Raw genomic sequence first — 23,861 nt, 5'->3', positions numbered from 1 at the left:
ATATCGACGATTCCGACGACTCTGATGATTATCAGGGTGTTGACGAAGTCAGTGATGGCGAAGATGAAGAGTTGATGCTGGAGAAAATTGAAGAGGAGATCATTCTTGAATCTGAAAATGAAAGGTCTACATTAAGCAGGCTGGCCGGTAGTGTCAGCGGAGGGGACGAATGGACGGGGTTAGATGACCTTGAGCACCGCCCCTTTTACTCTGCTGGCTCTTTCTTCGATGATGAGCATCTTCTCCTACAATCTGGAGGACACAGTGACGCCGTTGATGCAGGAATGACCAGCGAGGCGGCTGAAACACCTGTTCAACGACGGGTTCACTTTGAGACGGATGACTCGTCCGACTCCGATAAATCTAGTGATGAAGATGAGCTATTTCCTGATTTTTTACACCAGGATCAACTTGACCCTGATCTACGACGCATGATCGAGACGGATTCGACTCCTGGGCGATCACAAACTTCCCTTGATCTGTTTGTCAACAGTGACTTTTGTGACTTGCCTGATAACATCTATCATGTGGAGGAGTCCGATAACTCGATGGGAAGCTCCAGTGGTTACGAATGTAGGTTCCTTGTTGCTTCTTTCACGAAGCAGATCAGCTTATTCTTTTTTGTCGTTTCTTTTTCTAAAATATTTCTTTTTTTCTCATATACTGACTATCGTCTGTTCCTCTCTGCAGCTGATGATGGTGAAACCACGGATGAGGAGGATTACCTTCCTCTGGCCACCATCACTCATCCAAGGTCCCTTCTCCGCAGAGAGTCGAGTGCCTCGCTCTCCGGTGATGAGGAAAACAAGGCCGAATCTTGTGTTCCTCAGCGAGGACCTCTGAGAGGAACCTTCATTGCTGATCCACACAAACCAGTTGCTGTCGTTGCTCCCAACGGCAGACAGCTAATTCTTATACCTCCATATGCATCTTCCCGCCATGAGTGGCTCGAATCAGCTGCCGGTAGCCTGGTTAACACCGCCAACAACTCGCCTCGTACTAGTACGATGCACAATGTCGACGACAGTGATACCGATGCATTGGTATCGCCCCGTCACACCGACATGAGCCCTATGTTAAGCTCCAATGCCAACCTTATGATGAGTGCACTGGGAAATGACTCAGTAGGCCAGGTCACGGGCCCACCGGAGGCATTCTACCCTACCAACGGCTACTTGATGGATGCTAGTTTCGATGAAGACGAAGACGACAGCGAAGCCATGCTTAACGTCGATGACTTCATCAACTTTAGCGACGATTCGTCTGACGATGAAAGGGATGACTCGGATGAGCCAACTTCCCCAGCTGCTACATCTACTATTGGTTGTCAAACACCAACACCCCGACGTCCTTCTGGTACTGCAACAGACAACGACGAGACCCCTACCCAGGCCAGCAGTGCTGAACGACTTCTCAACCACCTTGATCGCGGCATTGTTACTGCCTTCCGCCGCAATCATAATAGATATCAGGCACTGATCCGTCTCCCCCATCACAGGGAGTTTTTACCTGCAAACTCTCCATCTCAGCCTGCTAGTGCCTTCAAACGCTCGAATCCTCGCACTCCAACCAGAAAGAGACAGGCAAGCACATACCTTGGCAGCGAGGCTGTTCGGAGAAAGCTGGTAGACTCACACCGCAGCAGAAGAAACACTGTTGCTTATTGAAAGGGAATCATATGTATCCGGAATGACACAATTGAAGTCGGTCTACAGTAGAAACCGATAAACACGGCAATGGATCACCAACTCTCCCCTCTTGCCCGCTATATTACTAGCTACGCAGGCGCAGGCGCAGGCACACAGAGACGCGCTACAGTAGCGCCATACTATACGTGTCTTACTCATCTATCTAATGTGCTGTCAGTGTCAGAATTGATGTTTTCGATGTTTATTTGAATAACTTTTTTTTATTGTCTCCCTCCAACTTCTGCTTCAGTTCTTTTCAGTCATATCACACTACATGATCACTGACTGATCTTCTCGCGAAAAAAAAAACTCCCCTTCTCTTTTCTACTGTTTGCATAGTGATCGATATACCTGCCTGAATGCTGGGAAGAACCAAAGCACATATCAACGGTATAAACGAACACCATAATAATATTGCCACCCTCTGTTTTCTGTTGCCTTCGAACTATATGATTATGTCGCGGTTGTTGATACTCGCATGTGCAATTGTGTTACTTATACTCCATTGACGAATATTGCCTGTCTAGTGTTTTGTGATAAGTGTTTACGTGTCGAGCACCTCGAGTGTCGCCGACTAATTGAACAATAGGAAATAAAACAAGGAACGAAGAAAATAAAAATAAAACAAAAAAGGGCAATCGGACACGCGCCATGAAGGAGCCAACTGGAAGGAAATTATATATCATGCTGGCATCCCAAAAAGAAGTACATTCCAACTTGATTTACTGTTTTTGATGATGATAAAAGTTATATGACGTCAAATTCTTGCTTATCGTTTGTCACTCTTCTCTTCTTTGACCTCCAGTCGTTTGATCCTGTTTGAGGACATCTCATTTGTTGTTTTATGATTATTCTAATAGCCACACGTTTCTTATCCAGACTCATGGCTTGCCGTAGTTTGCCTTGCTTACCTCCTTTCTTGTTCCCATTATTCCGGCTCCGCGCGGCTGATATCATGTCATAGTGCTTGACATGTGTAAAGCTTTGATTGCTGAGCGAGAGGATCTTGTCAACTTCCCTGTCATCTTGTCCATACATAGATAGCAAAGGGTTTGTAGAAGGCGTCCCTGGTGTCGAGAACCCCCATATCACGATCTCGTTCCACATCTCCTTTTGTCCTTCCCCTGACCTGCTACCTAAACATCTTCACGTAACAACCCACAGACGGTCAGAACTCGGATATAGCAGGAAAAGAAACAGGAAGAGCAGAACAGCCTGACTTGGCCTCTTGGTCTCGTCAATGTCCTCGCTATCCAAGCTTATGCGCAGCCGGCATGTGCTCTCGATCAGAACATATCGTGATCGAAAACACACCCCTGGCCCTTTTGACCGAAGCGCGAGCTTAGACGGCCAACAACTGTAGTTCGTCAGCAAGGGGCAAAAAGCCTCTCAGACGGATACGAGAATGGGAATTGCCTTTAAAAGGTGGTGTGGTTTATTTACCTCAATCGATCGACAGTTCGCTCGACGATGAAGATGGAAGATGATACATACTACGTACTCGCACATGCCGCATAGTTATCGGAGATCCGGAGAGAGTGTAAGGCAAGTATGGGCTGATGAAGCACTGGCCTCGCTCTCAGCGTTCCTTTCAGACAAGATACTTCGTCACGAGAGGGCACAGTTTGTCTGAAACCCCCCTCCCCGGTGTGAAGCCATCACTGCATATGGAGTACTCCGTGGGCAAGCAGAGAGGGTTAACTTTCTAGCTAGCCAAGCAGTTAACGGGTGAGCCAGTACGGAGTAGAGCAATGTTCCTTCGGCTCCTCGAACGCCTTACTAGCCCGTGTCCATGGTTTGTCTTTTTGGGGGCTATCGTTTGGACCAGGAGGTGATCAGATAGATATGCAGGGTCGTATATGTAGAATAGCCCTCCATGATGCGATTTGAGTTAACAGGGGAATCTGTCCTTGGATTTGAATCTGAAGAGGCATGCATGCTACCCCCTGCAATTTATTTGCTGCGAGTGCCGCGATTTTGTGTAGTTAACTGGCTAGTCGGCTAGTCAGGGGCAAGCTAACGACTGTTTAGAATCTGTGGATCGTTCCATCGCAGTGGAAAGCTAGGACGGTTGTTTCTGCGGAACCAAGACAGCCTGTCCTTGTACTGATCACGGTTCAAAACTCCGGCGACGGGGGCCACAAGGTCGGGAGAAACGCTTGGTATGGTATCTCAGGCGCTCTTGATATCGTGGACTGTGGGCTAAGAAGGTAGTTTTGCGCAACTACTCCGTACAATCCCTAGCAATTAAACCGCCGGCAAGAGGGGGGAATCACTCCAGATATCCCCTCGCCCTAACGGCCTTAAGGGCATCGTCTACCCAGTTCTGACAAGCATAACGGGACTCGTTGGAGTCAATATTTACCGCACCATCATACTGTTCGGGAGAAGAATTAATACGTACTCCGTAGAAGCGCACACATCCTTGAAGTCAAAGTAACTCAGTATTCCCATAGTGCCAGAGAGCTCTTTTTACCCTGGAACGAAACCGTCTAATCTGGCTTTTCCTCATCCTCCTCCCTAGTCTCAGATGAAAGCTCGTTGAGAGCGTTCCGCAGACATGTCTTCTTAGGCTCGGCCATTGGCTTGGTTGATTCCAAAAAAGCGGACGTGGTGGATGCATGAGTCGTAAGCAACTCGGTATATACCCTGCAGGGTGGCTTCATGGGACTTGATCTATCGTTTTTAGCCGGGTGAGGGGTGAGAAGGCGAAGAATATAGAGTTTTATATACGAGATATCCTTTATCGATTTGAGGGCTGGGTAGAAAACCTGGGGAGTGCACAAGGCCTTGCGTTTGCTAGTAGTGGATTGTACGTAGCCAACGTACAGGTATGGACAGTAAGTAGTACTCCCTCTGGCCCTAGTGAGTGTTATCCCTGAGTGAGTCGATATTCCCGCTAGTTCCTGCAGTCATCTGAAAACGGCGTAGCAAGACTACAGCATAGAGCTTTACTAGGTAGTTAATTAGTTGATTGGAGAAGGACATCTGTTTGATGCTGTTGTCCCCGGTTATGCTTTCATATACGTGGCTTGTATACATAGTTTAGCCGCTTCACTGACGACAGCAATGGTTAGGTTATTGCTAGTTATCGTTTTCAGAAGAGGCGGATTCGATCAATTCAAATATAGTAGTGGAAACTTCTTTGAATCCTTCCTAAGTATACAACCAGGGCCCCGAGGACGTTGATTTCCAGATGAAATGGGGGGAATCTCAATCTCTCCCTATGTCTTCCGAGTCTTCCTGTTGATCGGGGGTATAAACTTCCACGCCATTGATGCTGGAAAATCGTTGGTCAAATAAGAATAGTGGCCTTTTTCAGGAAGAATACAGATATCAAATGGACTTATGCGCGTATGGCCCTCAAAATTTCATTAAATGCCATGGTTTTTAATAGAGCCACAGAAGATTGCTGATTTGGACACGTAGATATACTGTTCATGTAGTTAGCTGCCGCCTCTGTATGTAAATGTAGAAGGTTAGTAAACTCCTCACGCCCGCAGTATACTCTAGCCAATGTGTCAATTAAATAGTAATAGCTTGACTTAATAGAACTAAAAAACGTGTGATATTTTGTCTCAGGGGTATACAAGTCAGTAAATGCATTGAGTGAGAAATTATCAGGCGGCCACTTGCTTGGGCATATAAACCAATTCAACATCCTAACCAACATTCTACTTGGATAATAAATTGCTGGGTGGTTAAATACGATATTTCCTTGTTCGGGTAGTAGTGAATGAGACCAAACATTTATTAGTATCGGTCAAGGTATCTTTCGTATCGAGTAACAATGGGAAGCTGGTGCTTGAATGAACGACACGGTCTTTCACGGCGTGGCTGTTGATTTCAATCAGGTCGGTTAAAGTTCGTCAAAGCTCAGCCTTGCAATGCGGCTCTTCCAACGGACACCACGCGGAGGATTGTCACTTGCTGACTATCAGACACAATAACTACCTCTAATACCCAGATATCTAATAGCTATTCTAGATACAGTTCTGAATGCGAGATATCTGATCAGCCTATATTGATGGAGACGCTTGTTGATATTCAATGTACGGCGCCAGATCTCCCTGGCCCTCTTGCTACCCAAGCTATGCCCCCCTTCTTTCCCAGCCTACAGATGCGAAAATTGTCTATATAGACGATAAATACGCAGTTAAATATGGCTCGCCTGTGCAGTTTTCCTTTTCCAGGGGCCAAATTACCATTTTTATGAGGATGGTCACCGACACCTGGGTTCCATACATGAAGCTGAAATTTAGGACGCTGACTCCAGAATTGAAATGAACTATATGGTCGTGGAATGAATCGACGGTCAAACACCGAAGACATATTGGGACACCCTCATCACCGACGAAAAGGAGGATATCAGGGCAACGCCCAAGGACTAGCTACTTCATAGAACTACGTTCTTTGCCATCTCCAAGATACTACAGCTTTCTCGGACGTCAGCCTTCCCGGACCATGATGTTCGACAAGCGTGGAGCCAAATCCAGCGATCAACGGACCGGTCGAGATCGAAGAGGACTTGAATGAGGCAACGATTCTTAGTTACGCCGCTCGCAGGCGGAAAGAGAGAGCTGCATTCACGAGACAAGTCTGCATTCACACAAGCAGACCTACAATGCGACAATATCATTGTCAAGAAGAAGTTCATGATCCAAGCAGGAAAGGCTGGAAATATGAGGTTACTTTGATTGACTAGGAAGAGGCTGGATGGTACCTGGGCTACCAGGAATATACTCTCGCCGCACATGCATCGGATTGGAAGAATGAATGGCCAAACTGGCTACCGAAACTGATGGATCCATACGACCTTTGAGTTTGCGTGGATTGACAGAATATGTACATGTCGTATTAACTAATTACGTCGGCCTCTTTCCTCTCTTCTCGCTCCTCTCCATGATCCCAATCATAATTACTCCTGTCTTTCGAAAGGTTGGGATCTCCAGGAATAACAACGATACTAAGTACTCGGAAGAGCACAGTATTACGTGTCTCGAGTACTCCGTAGCCCTCGCGTTGCCTCGTCTCACCCTGAACAGCCGGGACTCCATAGCGGTCTGGCCTGATTGGTAGCTTCGCCTTTCGCTAGAGGAGACCATGACATCAAGTGTTATGTTGGAAGGTGCCGAAAGCCGAACAATTCCAAGGCAGCGAGAGGGTGTCTTGCAGGAATGCCCACTCTGCAGCCCCTTTATTTAACCGATGCTACCTGTTTCATCTCTTCAAAGCATTTTCTGTTTGGTGAGAAAGGGATTTTTTTCTTCCTGCTTGTTATAGAGTAGCTACAAAGGAGTGAGGAACCTGAACAACGGAAAGCCGAGCCCCTTTTAAAGACCGATTGGAAGACGCTGCTGCGACATTAACTGCAGCCCCTGGGCCTTCTAAGTACACTACTCGGGGCTAAGTCTGCAGCCGTTATGTACGGAGTATATGCACTCTTTATGCATGATCTGGTTGTGGATCACATGTGCGGAGGCATCTTATGTTCTAAGTACACCGGTAGTCCATGGGACTGGACTATAATTTACTGCGGATGCAGTAGCGTTTGGAAGAAGCAGGGCACTATGAAATCCATTCATTCGATGGAATAGGTATGACAGACCGTCTATTTATATGCGGGTATAAGTGCAATGTAATAAGTAATAAATCGGTCGTCGGTCAAGTATAAGGGGCTATTTTGCACTATAGGAATGGCGGGTCTGCTGGTGAGACCTATTCCAGGGGAGCTCGGGGACTCCGGAAAAGCAAGAAACCTAGGCAATACTGCATATTTATGGAAGATATGTGCTGAAGTCTAGTCTACTTCGAAGAGCGAGAGGCGTCCCTTCTTAACTTTGAGACCCAACAAGATATTATTTCGGAATACAAAGAGACACTGAAGTAGGATGTTCTTTCGGCTTGGGTCAAAGTGTTATCATTCGACAGCCAAGGTGTCGAATCAAAGCGACCTTGAGTTACCCCTGCCAAGTAAACGTTGCGGGTAAAGTCTCCTGTGAGACCTTTTCCGCCAGGCACCATAAGCCTCCTCCTCCACACGAAGATGGACCGGGTTGAAAGAAGGGGAGGTATAAACTGTCTAATATACCCTGGCCAGGTAGGGATGTATTTGGCTCAAGCATCCGGAATGCTACAGCCTGCAGCCCCCCCCCCCTGAGGTTTGAACAAACTATCTCGGAAGACCCCGTACCTGAATCAATATTTACGCCAGCAGACTGGTCTCTTCACTGGTAAAAGCTATCCATACAACTCGCGTACTTCTGACAAGTAGAGTAGAGTGAAAAAATTGTCGTGACCATTGTTGGGTGGCTGTGTAGTTAGTTGAAACGCGCTTTTCCAGCACGGGGAAACTCCGCCCGAAGAGGGGTGCAGGTGCTTGGTGCCTTTTCCTAGGAATGCTCGGTAGATGGGAAAGTCTTTTCTGGCAGTCTGGGCTTGTGTTGAAGGTTTCTGCTGAGAACCACCGCTGGGCCGGGGGTTCCATTGATCTACCCAGAGTCAAGGACCAGGGAGAGAAGAAGTTTCAGGAACGACCTAATAGGGCGTCTTTTTCTCCCCTCCCTCAGGCATTCCAAGGCCCAGAGATTTTCTTCCCTGCTGTGGCTCAAACGCCGAGCTGGGAACCTTGGAAAATCCACTCTTCCGGCATGGTTTATTGTGCACAAGAAAAGGTGTTTTCCGCTGCGGTGGAGAGGATGTGAGCTCCTGTCAGGATACGAGATCCTAACGACCGATCGCAAAGTGTGGCGAGTATTCTCCGTGAGCTAGCCATGTCGGTACGACATCAGTGCTCCCTTTTGCCATTCGTCCCTGTCTTCTCAGTTACCCTTCAGACAAAAGCCATTTCCGGGACGTCATCGTCAGGAGTATATCCGCAGGTAGAATATGGATGATTTAGACAGGTGTCTGTTGTAGGCGTTACGCTGAAAGACAGCATGCGAAGTAGCCGTCGTACAGCGTGGCAATGGAGTATGTACATATGCCAACATTCCCTTCTCCTGGCTCTCTCCTCTTTGCAGTTTCACATTGAGACCTGCTAAGAATCAAGCTTCGCTAGGTGGAGAAGCGATGGCCGGCGCGCTAACTAACAAGGGGCGGGCCATGCAGAATGGAGCACTGTTGCCTGTGAGATTCCGCGAGAGCACAGTAGCAGCCAGATTCACGCCCGCCAGCCAGCAGTGGAGGTAAGTGCAGTCAATTCGACCTGTACCGGCCCCCAGTTCCAGTTCCAGTTCCCGTTCCAGTTCAGAGCCAATGTCAGGTGCTAGCTGGAGCAAACCTGGGCAAAAAATAGAAACCGTGTGCGGAGCGGGCAATCGACTTGTGCGCCCGTGATGTGCGCCAGGCATCTCCTCGCCGCTGGATCGCCCGTCTGCAGCTCCCGCTCGACAGCGACAAGCCCCGTGTGACTGGTCCAGCTGCGTCGTGGATGAGCGGCTAGCGGTGACTTTGATATACTCGAGGCTGCGCGGCGAATTTGCAGGCGGCGGAAGTCGCTGGATGTACCTGCTGAGTCAGCATCCCTTTTTGGGAACTTCCAACGTCTGCTCTTCAACGGCAATAAAGAACAACAATAACAACAACGTCGGCAGCGGCGGCGACACCAACAGCTGCTACTGCAGACGCTATGGAGGACGCAGAGACAGGACCGGCGGGAGGCTGCAGGGGACGACAACATGGCGCTGCAGACAGGATGCGTCGCAGATGCGTTGGGCGAGGTCGGGGCTGGCGGTTTCGAAAACGGCCTCTGCAGAGTTCGGGGGGCCTCGCATTGCCGGTTGAGCCAGTAGCATAACTCGCGGCGGCATTTAGCCTCGGTGACTTGTCTGTGTGGATGTGCAAATATGCTAAATTTAGCCGGACGAGGAGCTCTGGAAGCGGAAAAACAAGGAGGGGAGGGGGAGAAAGAAGATTGCCCCTAGGCAGCCCTGCGCATTAGCCATATGCAATGAATGGACGCTGATGCAAGCAACAATAATCCACTCTCTCAAACCAGCAGAATTGCCCCCTTGCTTCTAGATTGTAATATGACCGCCGGCGGTTATTGAGATATGGCGAGCTCGCTGCTCTGCTTGGAGGATGGTCTGCTCTTTGCTTTTGCCGTGAATCTGCTTGGCAATGGCCCAAAACACCCCGGCGCTTCACCCCGTTATGGGATAGGGCAAGGTCATGCCATAGTTACTCCATCCACACGCTATTTGCAATCCGGACTGATGCAAGCTTCTCGCTTCCCCTGTCGGTTCTGCCCACCCTGGCGCGAACTTTGGGCTCCAGCGCTACACAGTACAGCGCTCCATATCAACTATACCCATGATGATACTCATACTACACTTTCAGCCGGGCAGCGCGAAACAAACCATTGACCTCGAGGAAGCACCTGTGGAGAAACTTGCGTTCCCTTTTTTCCTTAGCCGTGGCAACCCCCGTCAGCGCAGGCACCCCCATAGGCGGGCGGCGCTCTTTCAACGCAAAACGGAAGGGCGGGAAAATAACATGTCTTCACGCTTGGTATACCCGGACTGGTGGGATATTAAATGACCCTCAAAGCCCCCTCAATTCTCCTTGATCTTTTGGTCACTTCTCTCCATCATCTTTTCCTCTTCCCCCCCTCCCCCCCATTCCCCTTTTATACTCTCTTTTCTCTTCCCTCGTTTATTTAAGGCTCTTTATCTCTTTACTCAAGAGATAATAGCTACTTATTACTCTAATCTTAATATCGCTGGCTCGAATTACATTAGTGCCGCCCCTCGTTTAACCATTTCCCATACGGACACAATCTTTTACTACATCTGGTTCACACAGTCGCTACTCAATTATCTCGTTCTTCAATATGAAGGCCTCTATCGGAGCCTTAGCGCTCCTGTTGGCCCAGCAGGCCAGCGCTGCCTACATCCCTAGCGGTAGTGCCAAGGGAAGCACCTTAGTCCGCCGTGACTGGGGTGGTTTGGACGGAAGTCAATTCGTTGACCCCGGGAACCAACCATCCTGCCCGGAATGCGGTGGTGATGGTGGTGAACCTCAGTGCCCCGATGGCAACTGCGGTGGTGGTGAACCTCAGTGCCCTAATGGCAACTGCGGAGGAGGCATTGGCGGAAACATTGGAGGAGGCATCGGAGGTGGCATTGGAGGCGGTATCGGAGGCGGTATCGGAGGCGGTATTGGAGGAGGCATCGGAGGAGGCATCGGAGGAGGCATCGGAGGAGGAGGCGGTGACGTAAGTTCTTCACTCAGAAGGCGTTAACCTGGCAGATAGCTAACATTGTTAATAGTGCTGGGGTGGAGATGATGGATTACCTCCTCCCTGTTACCCTGTTCCAGGCAACACACCTCCAGATTGTACACCCGAACAGGAAAATGGCTTTGACTTTATTGATCTCATTGAAGGTGCTATAAACTTCTTCGGCGGCTGTGACTTCTCTGGCTTCACCTGCGTGGATGGGATTGTCAAGGGGGCTCTGGAAGTCGGTGGGAAGGTCATCACTGCTTTGCTCAGAGCAGGTGGAGACAACATCCCCACCATCTCTAAGTCCAATGGTGGATTGGCCATTGTTTCTATCGAGGCCTATGCTGAGGTTGACGTCGATATTGTTCTCGTTTTTACCATGCCTGATGGCTCTATATGCCGACAGTTTGCAAGCTGCTCGCCTGCCGGTCAGACCATCATGAACGAACAGTGTGGTGGTGCTACTAGCGTTGGATTCCATCTCGCAGTCCACAGCAAAGTCAGTGTCTGCGCAGTTGTTATCAAGAAGATTAATTTCGGCTGTGAGCCACCAACCATCCCAACATGGCCATTCCCACCACTTCCATTCCCAACTACCAGCCTACCGCCACCAGAGACGTCAGGTGGATACACAACCATTCCAGGTACCAGCGAGAGCGGTAGTTGGTCTTCAATGCCATCTTCATACAGCATGCCAACTTCTGGATACACGACCGTTCCAGGCACCAGCTCACCCCACAGTACCCCCAGCGGCGGTTTCCCAACTAGCAGTGGAGGTATCCCCGGCCAAACTACTGTTCCAACTTCTCCTGCTCCTACCACCTGGACCTCTCAGTCCATTTCCACCATTTACACTACTTCTACCATGACCATCACCAGCTGCCCGCCAGAAGTTCCCGACTGCCCAACTGGCTCCACTACAGTTATTACATCTACGATTCCTGTAACCACAACTGTCTGCCCTATCACCATGACCTCCGCAATTCCTGGACAGCCAGGACAACCCGGACAGCCAGGTCAGCCAGGTCAGCCAGGACAGCCCGGTCAGCCTGGACAGCCTGGACAGCCAGGTCAGCCAGGACAGCCAGGACAGCCAGGTCAGCCTGGACAGCCAGGACAGCCAGGACAGCCAGGACAGCCAGGTCAGCCTGGACAGCCAGGACAACCAGGTCAGCCTGGACAGCCAGGTCAGCCTGGACAGCCAGGTCAGCCAGGACAGCCAGGACAGCCAGGACAGCCAGGACAGCCAGGACAGCCAGGACAGCCAGGTCAGCCTGGACAGCCAGGTCAACCCGGACAGCCAGGTCAGCCTGGACAGCCAGGTCAACCCGGACAGCCAGGTCAGCCAGGACAGCCTGGACAACCAGGTCAGCCAGGTCAGCCTGGACAGCCAGGACAGCCAGGTCAACCAGGTCAGCCTGGACAGCCAGGTCAGCCTGGACAGCCAGGACAACCAGGTCAGCCTGGACAGCCAGGTCAGCCTGGACAGCCAGGTCAGCCTGGACAGCCAGGACAGCCAGGACAGCCAGGACAGCCAGGACAGCCTGGACAGCCAGGTCAACCCGGACAGCCAGGTCAGCCTGGACAGCCAGGTCAACCCGGACAGCCAGGTCAGCCAGGACAGCCAGGTCAGCCTGGACAGCCAGGACAGCCAGGACAGCCAGGACAGCCAGGTCAGCCTGGACAGCCAGGACAACCAGGTCAGCCTGGACAGCCAGGTCAGCCTGGACAGCCAGGTCAGCCTGGACAGCCAGGACAGCCAGGACAGCCAGGACAGCCAGGTCAGCCTGGACAGCCAGGTCAACCCGGACAGCCAGGTCAGCCTGGACAGCCAGGTCAACCCGGACAGCCAGGTCAGCCAGGACAGCCTGGACAACCAGGTCAGCCAGGTCAGCCTGGACAGCCAGGACAGCCAGGTCAACCAGGTCAGCCAGGTCAGCCTGGACAACCCGGACAGCCAGGTCAGCCAGGACAACCCGGTCAGCCAGGACAGCCTGGACAGCCAGGTCAACCAGGTCAGCCAGGACAGCCAATGCCTTATCCACCAGTCGTTCCCAGATGTATGATGACCTGGTTCACCATCCCCAAGTGCGATTCCAACAGCCATATCACCTGTCTCTGCCCGTCTTCAGAATTCGCCCATAAGGTTATCGAGTGTATCCGCGCTTGGTCAGATGATGAAAAGGAGACCCAGGCCGCACTTTCCTTCTTCCTAGGTATCTGCGTCACTTACATTCCTAAGAATCCTGGCCTCACCGACAACCTCCCACCCGGCATCCCTATCGCCCCAACTTCCGCTCCAAATGGCCCAGCTCCTCCAGCGGTCACCGTTATAATCACACCTACTGCGACTGGAAACCACACTGTTCCCCCCACGACGATCGTCATTCCCACGGTTAGCTTCACCACTCCTACATCTGGTGCTTCTCACCAAGCCCCTTACCCTGTTCCTGCCGCTCCCACATCGGACGGCGGTTCGGCACCAACCCCGGCTCCTGGCGGTGTTCCTGCTCCTACCCCACCATACGGCAGCACTGGCTTCATGACCGTCTCTCCTACAGGTGGTGTTCCACACCCAACATCTACCACCGAGCCCTACATCGGTGCTGCTTCTAGCGTTGAGGCCTTCCTGTCTCAATGGGTCATGATGGGCATTACTGCTATGGTCGGTCTAATCCAGTTCGCTCTCTAGATTACCTAACATTTAGAAGTGAACAATTGCCTGGCAAAGCTTGCCAATCTCTTATATGTTTATTATTTGTCATGTCTTTGTCGATGTCTTGTTTTCTTTTTAGGTCTAGCTAGACCGTTAATAGTTCTCCCGTCTTACTAGACATCTCAAAATAACATTCCTTTTATATTTTTTGTGTTTTGAGTATTCTTTGGTTTTTGATCTTATTATTTTGAAGAATGTTTCTACAGGGGAATGGGTGGTTTTAAATATCCAGCTCTTAATGTGCTTTTATTGAGGTTTGTGTTATAGACAACATAGTAATGCAGTTTGAGTTGACCATATATCTATAGCATCTCACCAGTGGCTGCAAGCACTGATCCATTTATCCATTATTATATCCTGCAAAAACGTTATTATCCCAGTAAGTCCATATTAATAGTGCTGTAAATCAGAGCTTTCTGTGCCACTAGCGTAACCCTAACCGTTTCTCGTACTACGTAGTTCTCGAACGATATCTCCCGACACAAAGATGCAAGTAGCTTAGCTACAAGCCATGCCCTCAGTATGCGAGGCCGCGTCAGGTCGCCCCTCAGCCTAGTGGTATCTCAGTATTGTCTAACGTTGCGGACTTATCTTCTCCCTGCTGTCTTCTGTTGATGTTGACGTTGATTGATAGATCAGGAAGCTTTTTATATTATGCAGCTTAGTCATATTTAGTTGATACGTTACCACGTGACACTGCCGCCGCAACGTCAACACAGGAAGTCAAGCAGAATTATAGGCTCATATTCAAAACAGTATACAAAGACTACGTTGACAAGCAAGAAGATAGATGTGTGGTTTGGCCGCAGGGAAGAAGCGCCTAGCCGAAGACAAACACTCGAGTCTCAATGCTCTCACGGGGCTTTGCGCCAGCCGGGGTCCGGGGGTCAGCAAAGGAAGCATGGGCTGTCCGCCTGGCTACTGCGTCCTCCTTACTGTCCATGATCATGAAGGCTAGTCTATCCTCGTTGGTCATGCCAGACCAATAATACCATTTGTGGGCTGGGCTGTACTTCAGCATCTGCGTCTCGCTCTTATGCCGGGGATACCGCAGCTCGATGCGCACCAGGTCATCATCCGGGACCGATGACGGCATAGCGACGGCGAGTGGGTATGACTGAACCGTACCGTTTATCGGTCTCCAGATGTTGAGCACCCGGTATCGGTCCTTGAGAAGCTCTGCTACTTCCTCAGGCGGGAAGAAGAGGCCTATCGCTTCCTTCGTTGATGTGAGGGTTTGATCGATGTGGGCGCTGATTAGCGGGGAGTGTTCCGCGCCAGGCTGAGAGCGGCGGACAATGTGGTTGAAGATAAATATGCGTTTGGCCTCGGGGAATAGCTCGCCGACGAATTCCTCGACTTCTGGATACCAGACTGACTTGATGTTTTCCTCGTCACAGAACGACGGATCCGCGGCCGAGGGCACGTTCGATACGCCCTGGAAGCCATGTTTTGCAAGCGAGTATTCAGACTCTTTACCGCGGATGTCGGTTATGGAGATGGTGCGTGTTCTTAGAGGGTAGTTGGGCTGTGTTCCGCCCTTGAGATGGCCCTCCATGAGATTATATGGCTCCGATCCATCTTCAGGATACTCGAAAAACTGCATCGGGGCTTCTACATCGCCTCGGGGTATGTGGTTGACATCGTTTTCGAGGATGACTTGGGGGTCAGATGTGGTCGTGGTAGCAGTAGCCGACATGATCAATTGCCTAGATAAGCAGGGGTCAAGACAGAGGAGAGTGCGAGAATGGACCGGGGCCTGATGTACAATTGGTTGCAGAGGAAACTCGAAGGATGTGAGTGTGTGAAAAGGAGGGAGATATTTGGCCTACATATTATATAAATAGGTAGGTGCTTCTCCTTTGCTACCCCCCGTACACCTACTTCCCCATGCAGGCCACCTTGCAAGCTGCATTCAGAAGCATCCGTACGCCTCGCATGCGCATATGCCAAGGAGCGACTTAACAAAAGCGAGCCGTCATTCGAAGGCAAAGGAAATATTAAAGAAGCATTCCGAGCTAGTCGTAGTGACTGCTAGAGCATCGACGCCGCTTAGGGCTTGCGCCTCAACCAAGGCCCCTCCTAGCTTGCGGAACCAAGAGCTGAAGCCAACTACACAATATATATCGAGCCTGATAACCTTGTAGCCGGGACCGGCAAATGTATCCCCCCTGGGCCTTAGGTGTCGCTGATAACTACTACCTGCCCCGCGCCGGATACAGGGACCGGCGTACAGAGTGCGCAGGAAACTCGCTCGCTCGCTCTACCAGGGTTCGTGCAGAACCATCCTCACGGCGGGCATGGGCATGAGGAAGAGAAAGAAGGATCGGAAGAAGGCATTGACCCGAGAAACAACAAAGAATGTGCTTGATTGATTCATGCAGGGTATTACGTCAAAAGGTATACAAAGTCCCATCACCTAAACAAAATGCTCGCGCAACGCCAGCTCTGGAACGGCTAAAGCCACAGCGATCGGTTCCATATTCAACGACAAACAATCGCCCATTGTGTGATCTTCCTCCTGTGTCGCATGGCATGGCATCCACCCCACGTACAGCATGCAGATGTAGCCAATGATCTACCCAACTGTGCCCTTGTGTATGCCCATCATCAAAGGCAAAAAAAGAAAAAAGTGAGCAAAGGCGACAGAAGTCGAAATGGAGAATAATAGCAAAAACAAGGAGATTTCCGCCTGTGGTGAGATTTGTATGTGCAACGCCTATAACACTTGAGCTGTGTCCGCCGGCCCATAAAGAAAGAAAGGTAAAAAAGGGGGTGGGTGGCGGGAGGGAGAACAAAGAAAGGAAGAAGAAAGCTCCCTGGTATATCCTCGCCATATTCGATCGTGAAGTACTCCGTTAGCCATAGGGGAAAAAAAAGCAAAAAAATCACGATTTCCGAGGATTTGCCCGGACTAGATGAACGTCCATGGTTGGAGGGAAATCGGGGTGCAAAGAACCAACTTTCGGTGGATTGTTGTTGTTGCGAGCAGGAGGCTGCTCGTCATCCGAGCCCATGAGAGTGGTCAATAGGCTATTGACTAAACGAGTATCTATCCAACCCGGTGGCTTTGTGTTCCTCAGTCGTTCGATACGTGCAAGGTCGTCTTCAATCTCCTCCGGCATCAGAGCGGGTGGAGTTGGTGCGCTTGATGATCCATTTGGTCGCTGATGATAGCTACCCAGGATGTAGTAGGGAAGATTTGTGCGAGTAGAGTTCTTTTCCGTTAATTCTCCGAGAAGGTTCAAGGCACCTGTGCCATTAGTGCGGGTGGAACGAGTCGCGTGGACGTTCTGGCTCGCCGAGCGCTCCATATCGGCTGCTCCAGGCGTGGCGTCTTCCTGGCTGCTTGCATCGCCGGAACCAGATGCCTCGTCCTTGTCTACAGACTGTCCGTTTGCGTTCTGGTTCGCTTGTTTGGCACGCTTGGAAGCAGAGAGGAAGTGGACCGCAGCGACGTGGGCGGCATTGCTGTGCATGGCCAATTCTTTCTCGGTGAACAAAGATAGGATATTGTACGCCGGTGCATTCTGCTGCTGGGACATTCTCGACTTGGCTCGGTCTGCGGGGGTCGACAGGCCGTCATGATTTGGAGACGCGCTGAACTCTTCGTCTATCGCCTTGCGCTTGCGTTTATTGATCGGTTCGCTCATGATGCCGCCTCCGATGTCGTCGGCGTCAAGTCTATGTCGTGTGTGTCTTGTTTTTCGATTGCCCTGGATCCCACCAGGACTGCCGGGGTTAGCTATGCTGAACTGGTTAGGGTGGAGAAGCAACGCGTTGGTGTCAGCAACATCCAACTGTTCTTTCTCTCGCATAAGCCGGTTTTTTCGGTGGGAAACTGATTGGACAAGTCGTTCACGGATGGTTTCTGTGAGCCGCTTGTACTCTTCGGCAGCGAGCTGGATTCGAAAATCTCGTTCTTGTTTGATGCGGTTCAAAGAGTCACGATGTCGGTTCTATAAGACATCAGAAAATGGAAAACCTCTTTTTATAAAACACCCAGTCAAAGAAAGGAAAAGAACTTTCCAGTCACAAAAAGTGCCGGAACTTACCATCATAACAGCCAACTCTGCATCTCTCTCCTCCTTACTCCGATTTATCTCCTGAACGAAGTTCGAATACCATCTCCCGGAGATTGGAGTGTCAGATGTTATCTGCCCACTGGCAGCTAACTGTGTCAATTGCTTTGCAACATCTTCTGGAGAGTCACTGATGGGCCAGTCCTCATAGACCTGTGCATTTGAGATCAACGCCATCTCATTCTGAAGCTCATGCACTCGCTGCCGGAAATGATAGTCTCTGTTATTCCCGAAGGCCTCCTTCAGCTCGTTCACTCGGTCTTGGAGGGCATTGCGTCGCTTATCTCGCTTGGAAAGTGGGAATTGGCCTGGAGGTGGGGTGTCGATGTAACGAGCTGTCGAAGGCCCAGTAGCTGCCGAGGGAGATGCTGGAGCAGCTGCAGGGTAGGCCATTGCGCGGATGTTGTCTGTTATTCCACCAGATGAGTAGAGCGCTTCTTCCCCGAGCAAGTCGAGTCAGTCGTCAACGTCACGGAGGCGAGAAGGCTGGGCTATTGGGACAACTTTGAATATTAGCACCCATCCTCAGCCGAGTCAAGCACAGCCAGCACGTTATAGAACGAAAACAGCAGAACAGAATATCTGGGCGAAAGGAAAGGTGAAAGGAGAACCACACCTGTTTAGATCGATCCAGCCAACACAGGAAGCAAGGGAGAAAAAAAAAAAAAAAAAAATCTTTTCAAGGTAGCGAGAATAGCCTAGGTAGCAGGGAGGAGGAATATCGCTCTCTTGCTAGGACTGCCTATATTCTCAGGCTTCCAACTAGCTATCTGACCACGCTGCAAGACGATGCTAGATTGCAGGTCTGCGGCAGATGATGTAGCGTGTAAGCGCGGCAGCTGGCAGACCCCCCTCTGGAGGTCTGTATCTTTGCAATACAGCAACAGCTGCGGGTAATGCAAGTATAGAAGGATGTACAATCAAGATATCAACGCTGGGAGGAGGACGTAGGGATTTACGATGCCGGGAGGCCGAATGGAGGGCGGAAGCAGAGAGAGGCGCCAATTGGGGGTGTTTTGGCTTGGGGCTACGGGCGGCAGGAGTAGGAGTGCAGTGGAACTGAAGGCAGTGAATCAGAAGCCACAGGAGGTGACGGAGGACTCTGTAGAGCAGGATTCCGGGCTCGGTGAAGTGCGACACATCGTCTGGCGCCGGCGGCTTGCTGTCGTCGTCGGCGTCAGGACAAGCAAAGTTGGAGTCGCTTTTTCTTCCTCTGTGCTGATGTCAGCAGCCCGGCGGCCACAGATGTCACGGGTCCCGGATAAAAGTGATGCCATTAGCCGCCATCACGTGGAGCGGCTCCCATAGAAGGATGGATCCTTCCAATACATCCAGTATTCAATTGCATTCACAGGAAGACAATAGAGAAGGACTGAAACGGTGGAGGAGCTGAGGTTGGTGCAGGCTGCTGGTCTGTAAGTGGAAGATATATGTTCTTGACTAAGTGGATGGCTAGATGGTATACTTTGATTATCATGGAAGATAGTTATCTGTTTAGCTAGTCTAAGAAGTTCCAGCATTTCTCGTCCATCAGGTACTCAATAAGGCTACTGAGCAGAGTTCGCTGGCTGCTCTGTTATGCGTCTTGTCGTCGTCGTCAAAATAATATTATGTCTTTCCGGGCCTTCGCACGAGGGCTCGATATGGCACGTGACTAGAATAGTCTTTAATCACATGACCTCTTTATTCTGCGTGTCCAAATCCACAAACGGAAACAAAACACTGCGATTGTCTGGCCGCAAAGCAGGAAACGCGGGCGTTGACCGAGGCACTGTGGTAGAGTGGTTAATACGTTGCACTGCTACCGCTATACAGTTCTCTGCATACATAGCCATGCAATTCCTTCGGGAGCCAGGGTTCGAATCCCTGCGGTGTCGCTTCTTTTTTTCTCCTCCGCTTGACCAGAGGAACGCATCTTTTTTGGATGTCAAACATGATACCCTCTGTCTGTAGACAGTTATATCATATAATATGGAGCACATATATGTGGCAGCTCTCTTCTGTTGGACTTTTTGTTCTGGATCGTCGACGCTGTTACAGGTGATTGAGGACAGATGCTTGCTACAAGGGGTGCTCACGTCCATCCGTAGGCCGGCCGTCCTCTGCTCTGTGGAGTTCAATACGGCAGAGCCTGCCTATGTTCAATATACATACCTGGACCAAGTTCCGTTCCCGTGTTTGAAGGAGAACCACCACGGGCGTGGTTCAAACCTGATATAATCCCTGAGGACACCTCTCAGAGATCGAGAATCACACATGCATAACCATTTGGAAGTTTCCAACTGCAGATGCAGCTCTTTTCACCACCTGCCAATCGAACGGAGACAAGTTTTATTATCCCACATGTACGTGTAACTTCGTCTGTGTCACATTTGGAAAGCGCTTTGCCGTCTCTCATACATCGTGCGCATCACTTTGGTAAGCATGCGAACATCATCATTCCAAGCTGAACCCAAGGCTTGACATATTCACGGTATAGAATGTGAGTTGAGACGACCTTTTTCTTGCCACGGAGGCTCCCTGGATAGCTTTCTCGTCAGCACCTATTGAACTGTGCCCATTCTCAAGCAACACGCGACTTACCCTCAACGATAAATACGGCGGACACTTTCTCAGTATAGACCCTAGAAACCCAGTTTATTGTAACCCAGCGGCTATCGCTATCATACCTGGATTAACATGCGGTAAGGGCACGGCTCCTTCGAGTCCAAAGTGCTCGTTGAGGCGCCTTTTCAGGGTAGTTATCGAGTCAAATAATGTTGGGAAGCGACGGGTATAAGGAACATGCACCGTCAGGCTGATAGGCTCAAGTTTGGGCATTGTATGGGTAAAATTTATCGATCGACATCTCCTTCGAGAAGAATGATCAAATGTGACGGGATAAGCAGCGTTGCGACTTCATTAACTCGCAGCTGTTATTCTTTTCGAAGCCCTATATGGCATGGATGGCGCATTCAAGCCGGCCGAAAAGGCTGCTTTCTTTCTCGAAAATGATGCGTTGGGCATCAAATACCCACCCCGGATGCCGTTTGGAACAAATATGCTCAATCTCACCAGGCAGAAAGGAAAGGTTTTGCGGAGAATAAAGATGTAGACGTTATTCTAACTGATATACGTAGTAGTTCTAAAACGAGGCCAAGGTGGTAGGGTTACGGCTGAGGCGAGGAAGCGGGAACTCCATACGTAAACAAGCCAGCGGACGACCGTTGAACTAACGGATAAGCTTGTTTTTTTTTTTTTTTTTTTTTTTTTTTGGTCGCAGGCCATTCTACGTCAGAGCCCTGGGCAGGGGTTGACAACGGGAGTGATGCCAAGTACGAGTGGGATTCGTATGTGTAGGAGCAGTATTAAACGAGATCCATATGTATTATTCTAAACATGGAATTAAATAGGTAGGGGGTATTCGGTGAAAAGAGTAAGGCAAAAAAACAGACGTAGGGCACTCAAAGGGGTGGGTTATGAGATGAAACAGAATGAGAAAAATAACGAGTAAAGAAAAAGGGGGACGCCATCATGGGATGTTAGGAAAACAGGAAGATAAGAGATGAGGGATGAAAGGAAAGAGAAAGTAGTTGAGAAGACATTCCTGGAAATCGAAAACTGGAAAGAGATGGGAAGATTTTCCATAAAACGCCCCCTTATCCAAGCCCGTGTTTTTTTACCTGCCTGTACCTCGTTACAAATGAAAAGGGATGGGAGGGTTGAAAGGAAGTAGAGAACCCGCAATGTATGCCGGGGTAAGGGAAAGGAGACACAGTAGATATGGTGGTGAGGGAAGCGAGAAAATGAAGTAGATGTAGAGAAACTCCTGATATCCTGGCAAGCTGACTCCGTTGTTTTTTTTTTTTTTTTTTTTTTTTTTTCATGTTGCGTTGCGCTGTTGAACCCCGTTTTTTGACATGTTAAAGACCTAACCGGACCAGACCCGAACCTGGTATAAACCGAATCTAAGACCTAGAACTCCTCCTCTGGAAATGTGAAACTCGTTCTGCCAATGCCATCGTGCTTGTTTGCTAGTGATTTGTAGGTGAATCATGTAGATGACTGTGATAGGGAGCGCCGGATGACGAAGATGCCGACTTCCACGCCTTCTCGCTCAGCGTCGTCCATGGGCTCGGTCGTTGCTCGCTTGCGGATGCCGTCGACGACATCCCGAAGGACCATGGCACTAGTAACTTCTCTATCCATACCCATACCTTTGCTGGCGGTGTGGTGGCGGGTGCGGTGATCGTTGCGCCAGTAGTCAAGTATCTCGCGGGCGCGAGGGGATTCCTGGGCAATGTACCATTCTGTCCAGAGGTCGCGGGAGAGCGGGATGCAACCGGGAGAGGCGTATGAAAGAGTAAACGTGGTTCGGTCGCGATATGTCAGGGAGGAACAAAGCTGAGAGACTTTCGAGTGCATTGTCTCAAAGGGGTCCATGTGTTTGAGCGCAGGTGTGGAGCTAAGTGCCGTACCAATGTCAGAAGGCAGGCAGTGTAGGCCGACAAGGTTGCGTAGTAAAGGGTCCAGGATAGGGTTGAGATAGTGTTGTTTGAAGCATTGGGCGCCACGGAGGGTGGGGTATACAAGGAGTAAGGTACCGTCACGAGGCGAAAGTTCTCGAAGGCGATCTAGAAGTACTGACGGCCCGCTGGTGGTGAAGAGGTTTTGGTATTCGCATGTTGAGGTTGGTGGAAGGTAGCGCTCGACGGCAGCGATGTTGACGCTGTATGGGGGAACAATCGGCGTGGGCACGTATGGTGCTTGTGACTGTGCTCCGCCAGATAAGGATGACGAGGAAGAGGCGCTGGTGAACGGGTAGTGAGGTGCAGCCGTAGCGTTAGAGAAGACAGTCATGTTAAAATAGTCGTCTCCGGGAAAGAGACGATTGGGTGTGCTCGGTGGAGATGTTGGTAGGCTGGAGAGGGAGAACTTTGGCGGCACTGCATGGGTGATGTTGATATAGGGCGATTGGTCTGGTTGGAGACGGGACTGGATCGTCTGAACAATGGGGCTAAAGACGCAGGCAGGAGAGAGAGAGCTCGAGTTGGGGAGGTTATTGGACGGAGGACACGGGAGAGTTTGGGAGACCAGCTGGACAACCTTTGCAGGGTCCTTGGATATAGCAAGGAATGATACTACAATCAAAGTCAGCAACAAGTTTGCATAAGTATGAAGAGGGGGGTGAGAGAGTGGGTAAAAAAAAAAGGGTGTCATATGGTCGTACCAGCAGTTACAATTCCCTTTTGCAGAAAGAGAAGTCTGTCGTTCCCGTCCTGCAGCGGCATGCCGCTCGGTATTGGCAGCGAACGGGAATCATCTGCACTGTCCGGGTTGTTCTGGTCCGGTTGCTGTTGTGTGGATTGCTTGGGAGTGCAGCTATCCTGGGGCTGTTCCTCCTTCATGGTCACCTCTGCGACGCCGGAAGATCCCTCCTCTGTAGGGACAGTGGCTTCAGACGAGTCATTGTTGGGAGCACCTGTAGCGGCAGGATTCCATTGAACATGATCATCCGATTCGGGCGGCGTGATGGGTAGTGGAGATGGATATGAGACGTCCATCCGCGAGTTGGGAGAGTCAGCAAAGGGAGACGAGGATTTCGACGGCGAGGCTGCTGGTATGGCTCCGTCGATGAACGAGCCAGAGGGCGAGGTAGACGGCCGCTGGTCTCTCTCCTGGTGGGCTGCTGCTCTGGGCATGTTGTTGGGTGATGGCGTGGCTATCCCCAGCTCTTCGAAGGATGGCAGCTGGAGCTGTCGGTTCTGCTTGGGCAAAAACTGCATGGCCAACGAAGACGATGAGGAGGACGAGGACGAGAAGTGCCGGTCTAGATCGTGGCGTAGGCCGTCCGACGATATGCTCCTCCGAATCCGTTTGGGGAACAGGGGGAAAGCGTTCGACGCTGCTTTGTCCGAGCCGTTGTTCTGGCCGAAGACGTAGCGTGACCCCGGCCCTGGGGAGTTTTGACGGACGGAGAAGCGATGATGCCGCTCTGCTTGACCTTGATCTTGATCTTGATGCTGCTGCTGCTGCTGCTGTTGTTGGCGAATATGGAGGCTGCTGTCCGTCAAGGTTCGCTCACATGATACGCTACGACGGCTCTGGCTAGGTTGCTGCTGCTGACGACAACCGGCGAAAGGGAAGGGAAAGACGAGACAGGAAGACGG

The 23,861-nt window shown here is 50.6% G+C and overlaps 8 protein-coding genes and 1 non-coding gene across 10 annotated transcripts in view; 3 read left to right on the top strand and 6 right to left on the bottom strand.

The window, feature by feature from the left end:
• Positions 1–1,667, top strand: part of TERG_03097 (uncharacterized protein) — a gene marked incomplete at both ends in the record, with an annotated part of 2,093 nt that extends 426 nt beyond the window's left edge. Inside the window, 2 exons of the mRNA XM_003235999.1 lie at positions 36–573; positions 691–1,667. Of these exons, the coding sequence (XP_003236047.1) occupies positions 36–573; positions 691–1,667 (1,515 nt within the window). The remainder of the gene's footprint in view (positions 1–35; positions 574–690) is intronic.
• Positions 1,668–2,435: 768 nt separating this feature from the next.
• Positions 2,436–2,795, bottom strand: TERG_03096 (uncharacterized protein; the record flags this gene model as incomplete). Its single annotated transcript, XM_047748023.1, has 1 exon — positions 2,436–2,795. One exon carries the CDS (start codon positions 2,793–2,795, stop codon positions 2,436–2,438), a length of 360 nt encoding a protein of 119 aa, XP_047603997.1.
• Positions 2,796–3,953: 1,158 nt separating this feature from the next.
• Positions 3,954–5,792, bottom strand: TERG_11949 (uncharacterized protein). The gene has a single exon (XM_047750985.1). It carries the CDS (start codon positions 5,359–5,361, stop codon positions 5,035–5,037), a length of 327 nt encoding a protein of 108 aa, XP_047605843.1. The 5' UTR covers positions 5,362–5,792; the 3' UTR covers positions 3,954–5,034.
• A 75-nt stretch (positions 5,793–5,867) lies between these two features.
• TERG_11948 (uncharacterized protein) lies at positions 5,868–6,855 on the bottom strand. The gene has a single exon (XM_047750984.1). The coding sequence runs from the start codon at positions 6,442–6,444 to the stop codon at positions 6,085–6,087; it is 360 nt and encodes a 119-aa protein (XP_047605842.1). The 5' UTR covers positions 6,445–6,855; the 3' UTR covers positions 5,868–6,084.
• Positions 6,856–10,521: 3,666 nt separating this feature from the next.
• Positions 10,522–13,606, top strand: TERG_08771 (uncharacterized protein; the record flags this gene model as incomplete). The annotated part of the gene is made up of 4 exons (XM_047749007.1): positions 10,522–10,905; positions 10,961–11,857; positions 11,913–12,974; positions 13,004–13,606. The coding sequence occupies 4 exons, from the start codon at positions 10,522–10,524 to the stop codon at positions 13,604–13,606; spliced, it is 2,946 nt and encodes a 981-aa protein (XP_047603996.1).
• An 844-nt stretch (positions 13,607–14,450) lies between these two features.
• On the bottom strand, positions 14,451–15,706 carry TERG_03095 (uncharacterized protein; the record flags this gene model as incomplete). Its single annotated transcript, XM_003235995.2, has 1 exon — positions 14,451–15,706. The coding sequence occupies exon 1, from the start codon at positions 15,327–15,329 to the stop codon at positions 14,451–14,453; it is 879 nt and encodes a 292-aa protein (XP_003236043.1). The 5' UTR covers positions 15,330–15,706.
• A 201-nt stretch (positions 15,707–15,907) lies between these two features.
• TERG_03094 (uncharacterized protein) lies at positions 15,908–20,881 on the bottom strand. The gene is made up of 2 exons (XM_047748022.1): positions 18,329–20,881; positions 15,908–18,203 (listed from the first exon to the last, which is right to left on the bottom strand). Exon 2 carries the CDS (start codon positions 17,446–17,448, stop codon positions 16,519–16,521), a length of 930 nt encoding a protein of 309 aa, XP_047603995.1. The 5' UTR covers positions 17,449–18,203; positions 18,329–20,881; the 3' UTR covers positions 15,908–16,518.
• TERG_10526 lies at positions 19,480–19,589 on the top strand. Its single transcript has one exon. It is a non-coding gene; the product is annotated as a tRNA-Ser (tRNA).
• A 690-nt stretch (positions 20,882–21,571) lies between the features above and the next one.
• On the bottom strand, positions 21,572–23,712 carry TERG_03093 (uncharacterized protein). Of its 2 annotated transcripts, XM_003235992.2 has the most exons (2): positions 22,922–23,712; positions 21,572–22,832 (listed from the first exon to the last, which is right to left on the bottom strand). In XM_003235992.2, the coding sequence occupies exons 1-2, from the start codon at positions 23,475–23,477 to the stop codon at positions 21,745–21,747; spliced, it is 1,644 nt and encodes a 547-aa protein (XP_003236040.2). In that variant the 5' UTR covers positions 23,478–23,712; the 3' UTR covers positions 21,572–21,744. The 2 variants fall into 2 exon arrangements, with proteins under 2 accessions (XP_003236040.2, XP_047605841.1); XM_047749512.1 differs by having other exon boundaries at positions 21,572–23,712.
• Between the last annotated feature and the right edge of the window lie 149 nt (positions 23,713–23,861).

The sequence above is a fragment of the Trichophyton rubrum genome (assembly GCF_000151425.1).
Source record: "Trichophyton rubrum CBS 118892 genomic scaffold supercont2.3, whole genome shotgun sequence".
Taxonomy (NCBI): domain Eukaryota; kingdom Fungi; phylum Ascomycota; class Eurotiomycetes; order Onygenales; family Arthrodermataceae; genus Trichophyton; species Trichophyton rubrum.
The sequence above is the reverse complement of the archived record's forward strand: the minus strand, read 5'-3'. Positions and strand labels throughout refer to the sequence as shown.

Bases quoted from the DNA above. Each gene is read 5' to 3' on its own strand.
- TERG_11949 (XM_047750985.1), bottom strand. From the start codon at position 5,361: ATGTTGGTTAGGATGTTGAATTGGTTTATATGCCCAAGCAAGTGGCCG.
- TERG_11948 (XM_047750984.1), bottom strand. From the start codon at position 6,444: ATGTGCGGCGAGAGTATATTCCTGGTAGCCCAGGTACCATCCAGCCTC.
- TERG_03094 (XM_047748022.1), bottom strand. From the start codon at position 17,448: ATGCGAGAGAAAGAACAGTTGGATGTTGCTGACACCAACGCGTTGCTT.
- TERG_03093 (XM_003235992.2), bottom strand. From the start codon at position 23,477: ATGCAGTTTTTGCCCAAGCAGAACCGACAGCTCCAGCTGCCATCCTTC. The intron at 22,833-22,921 runs GTACGACCATAT...CTTTGATTGTAG, and splicing joins AAAGGGAATTGTAACTGCTG to TATCATTCCTTGCTATATCC.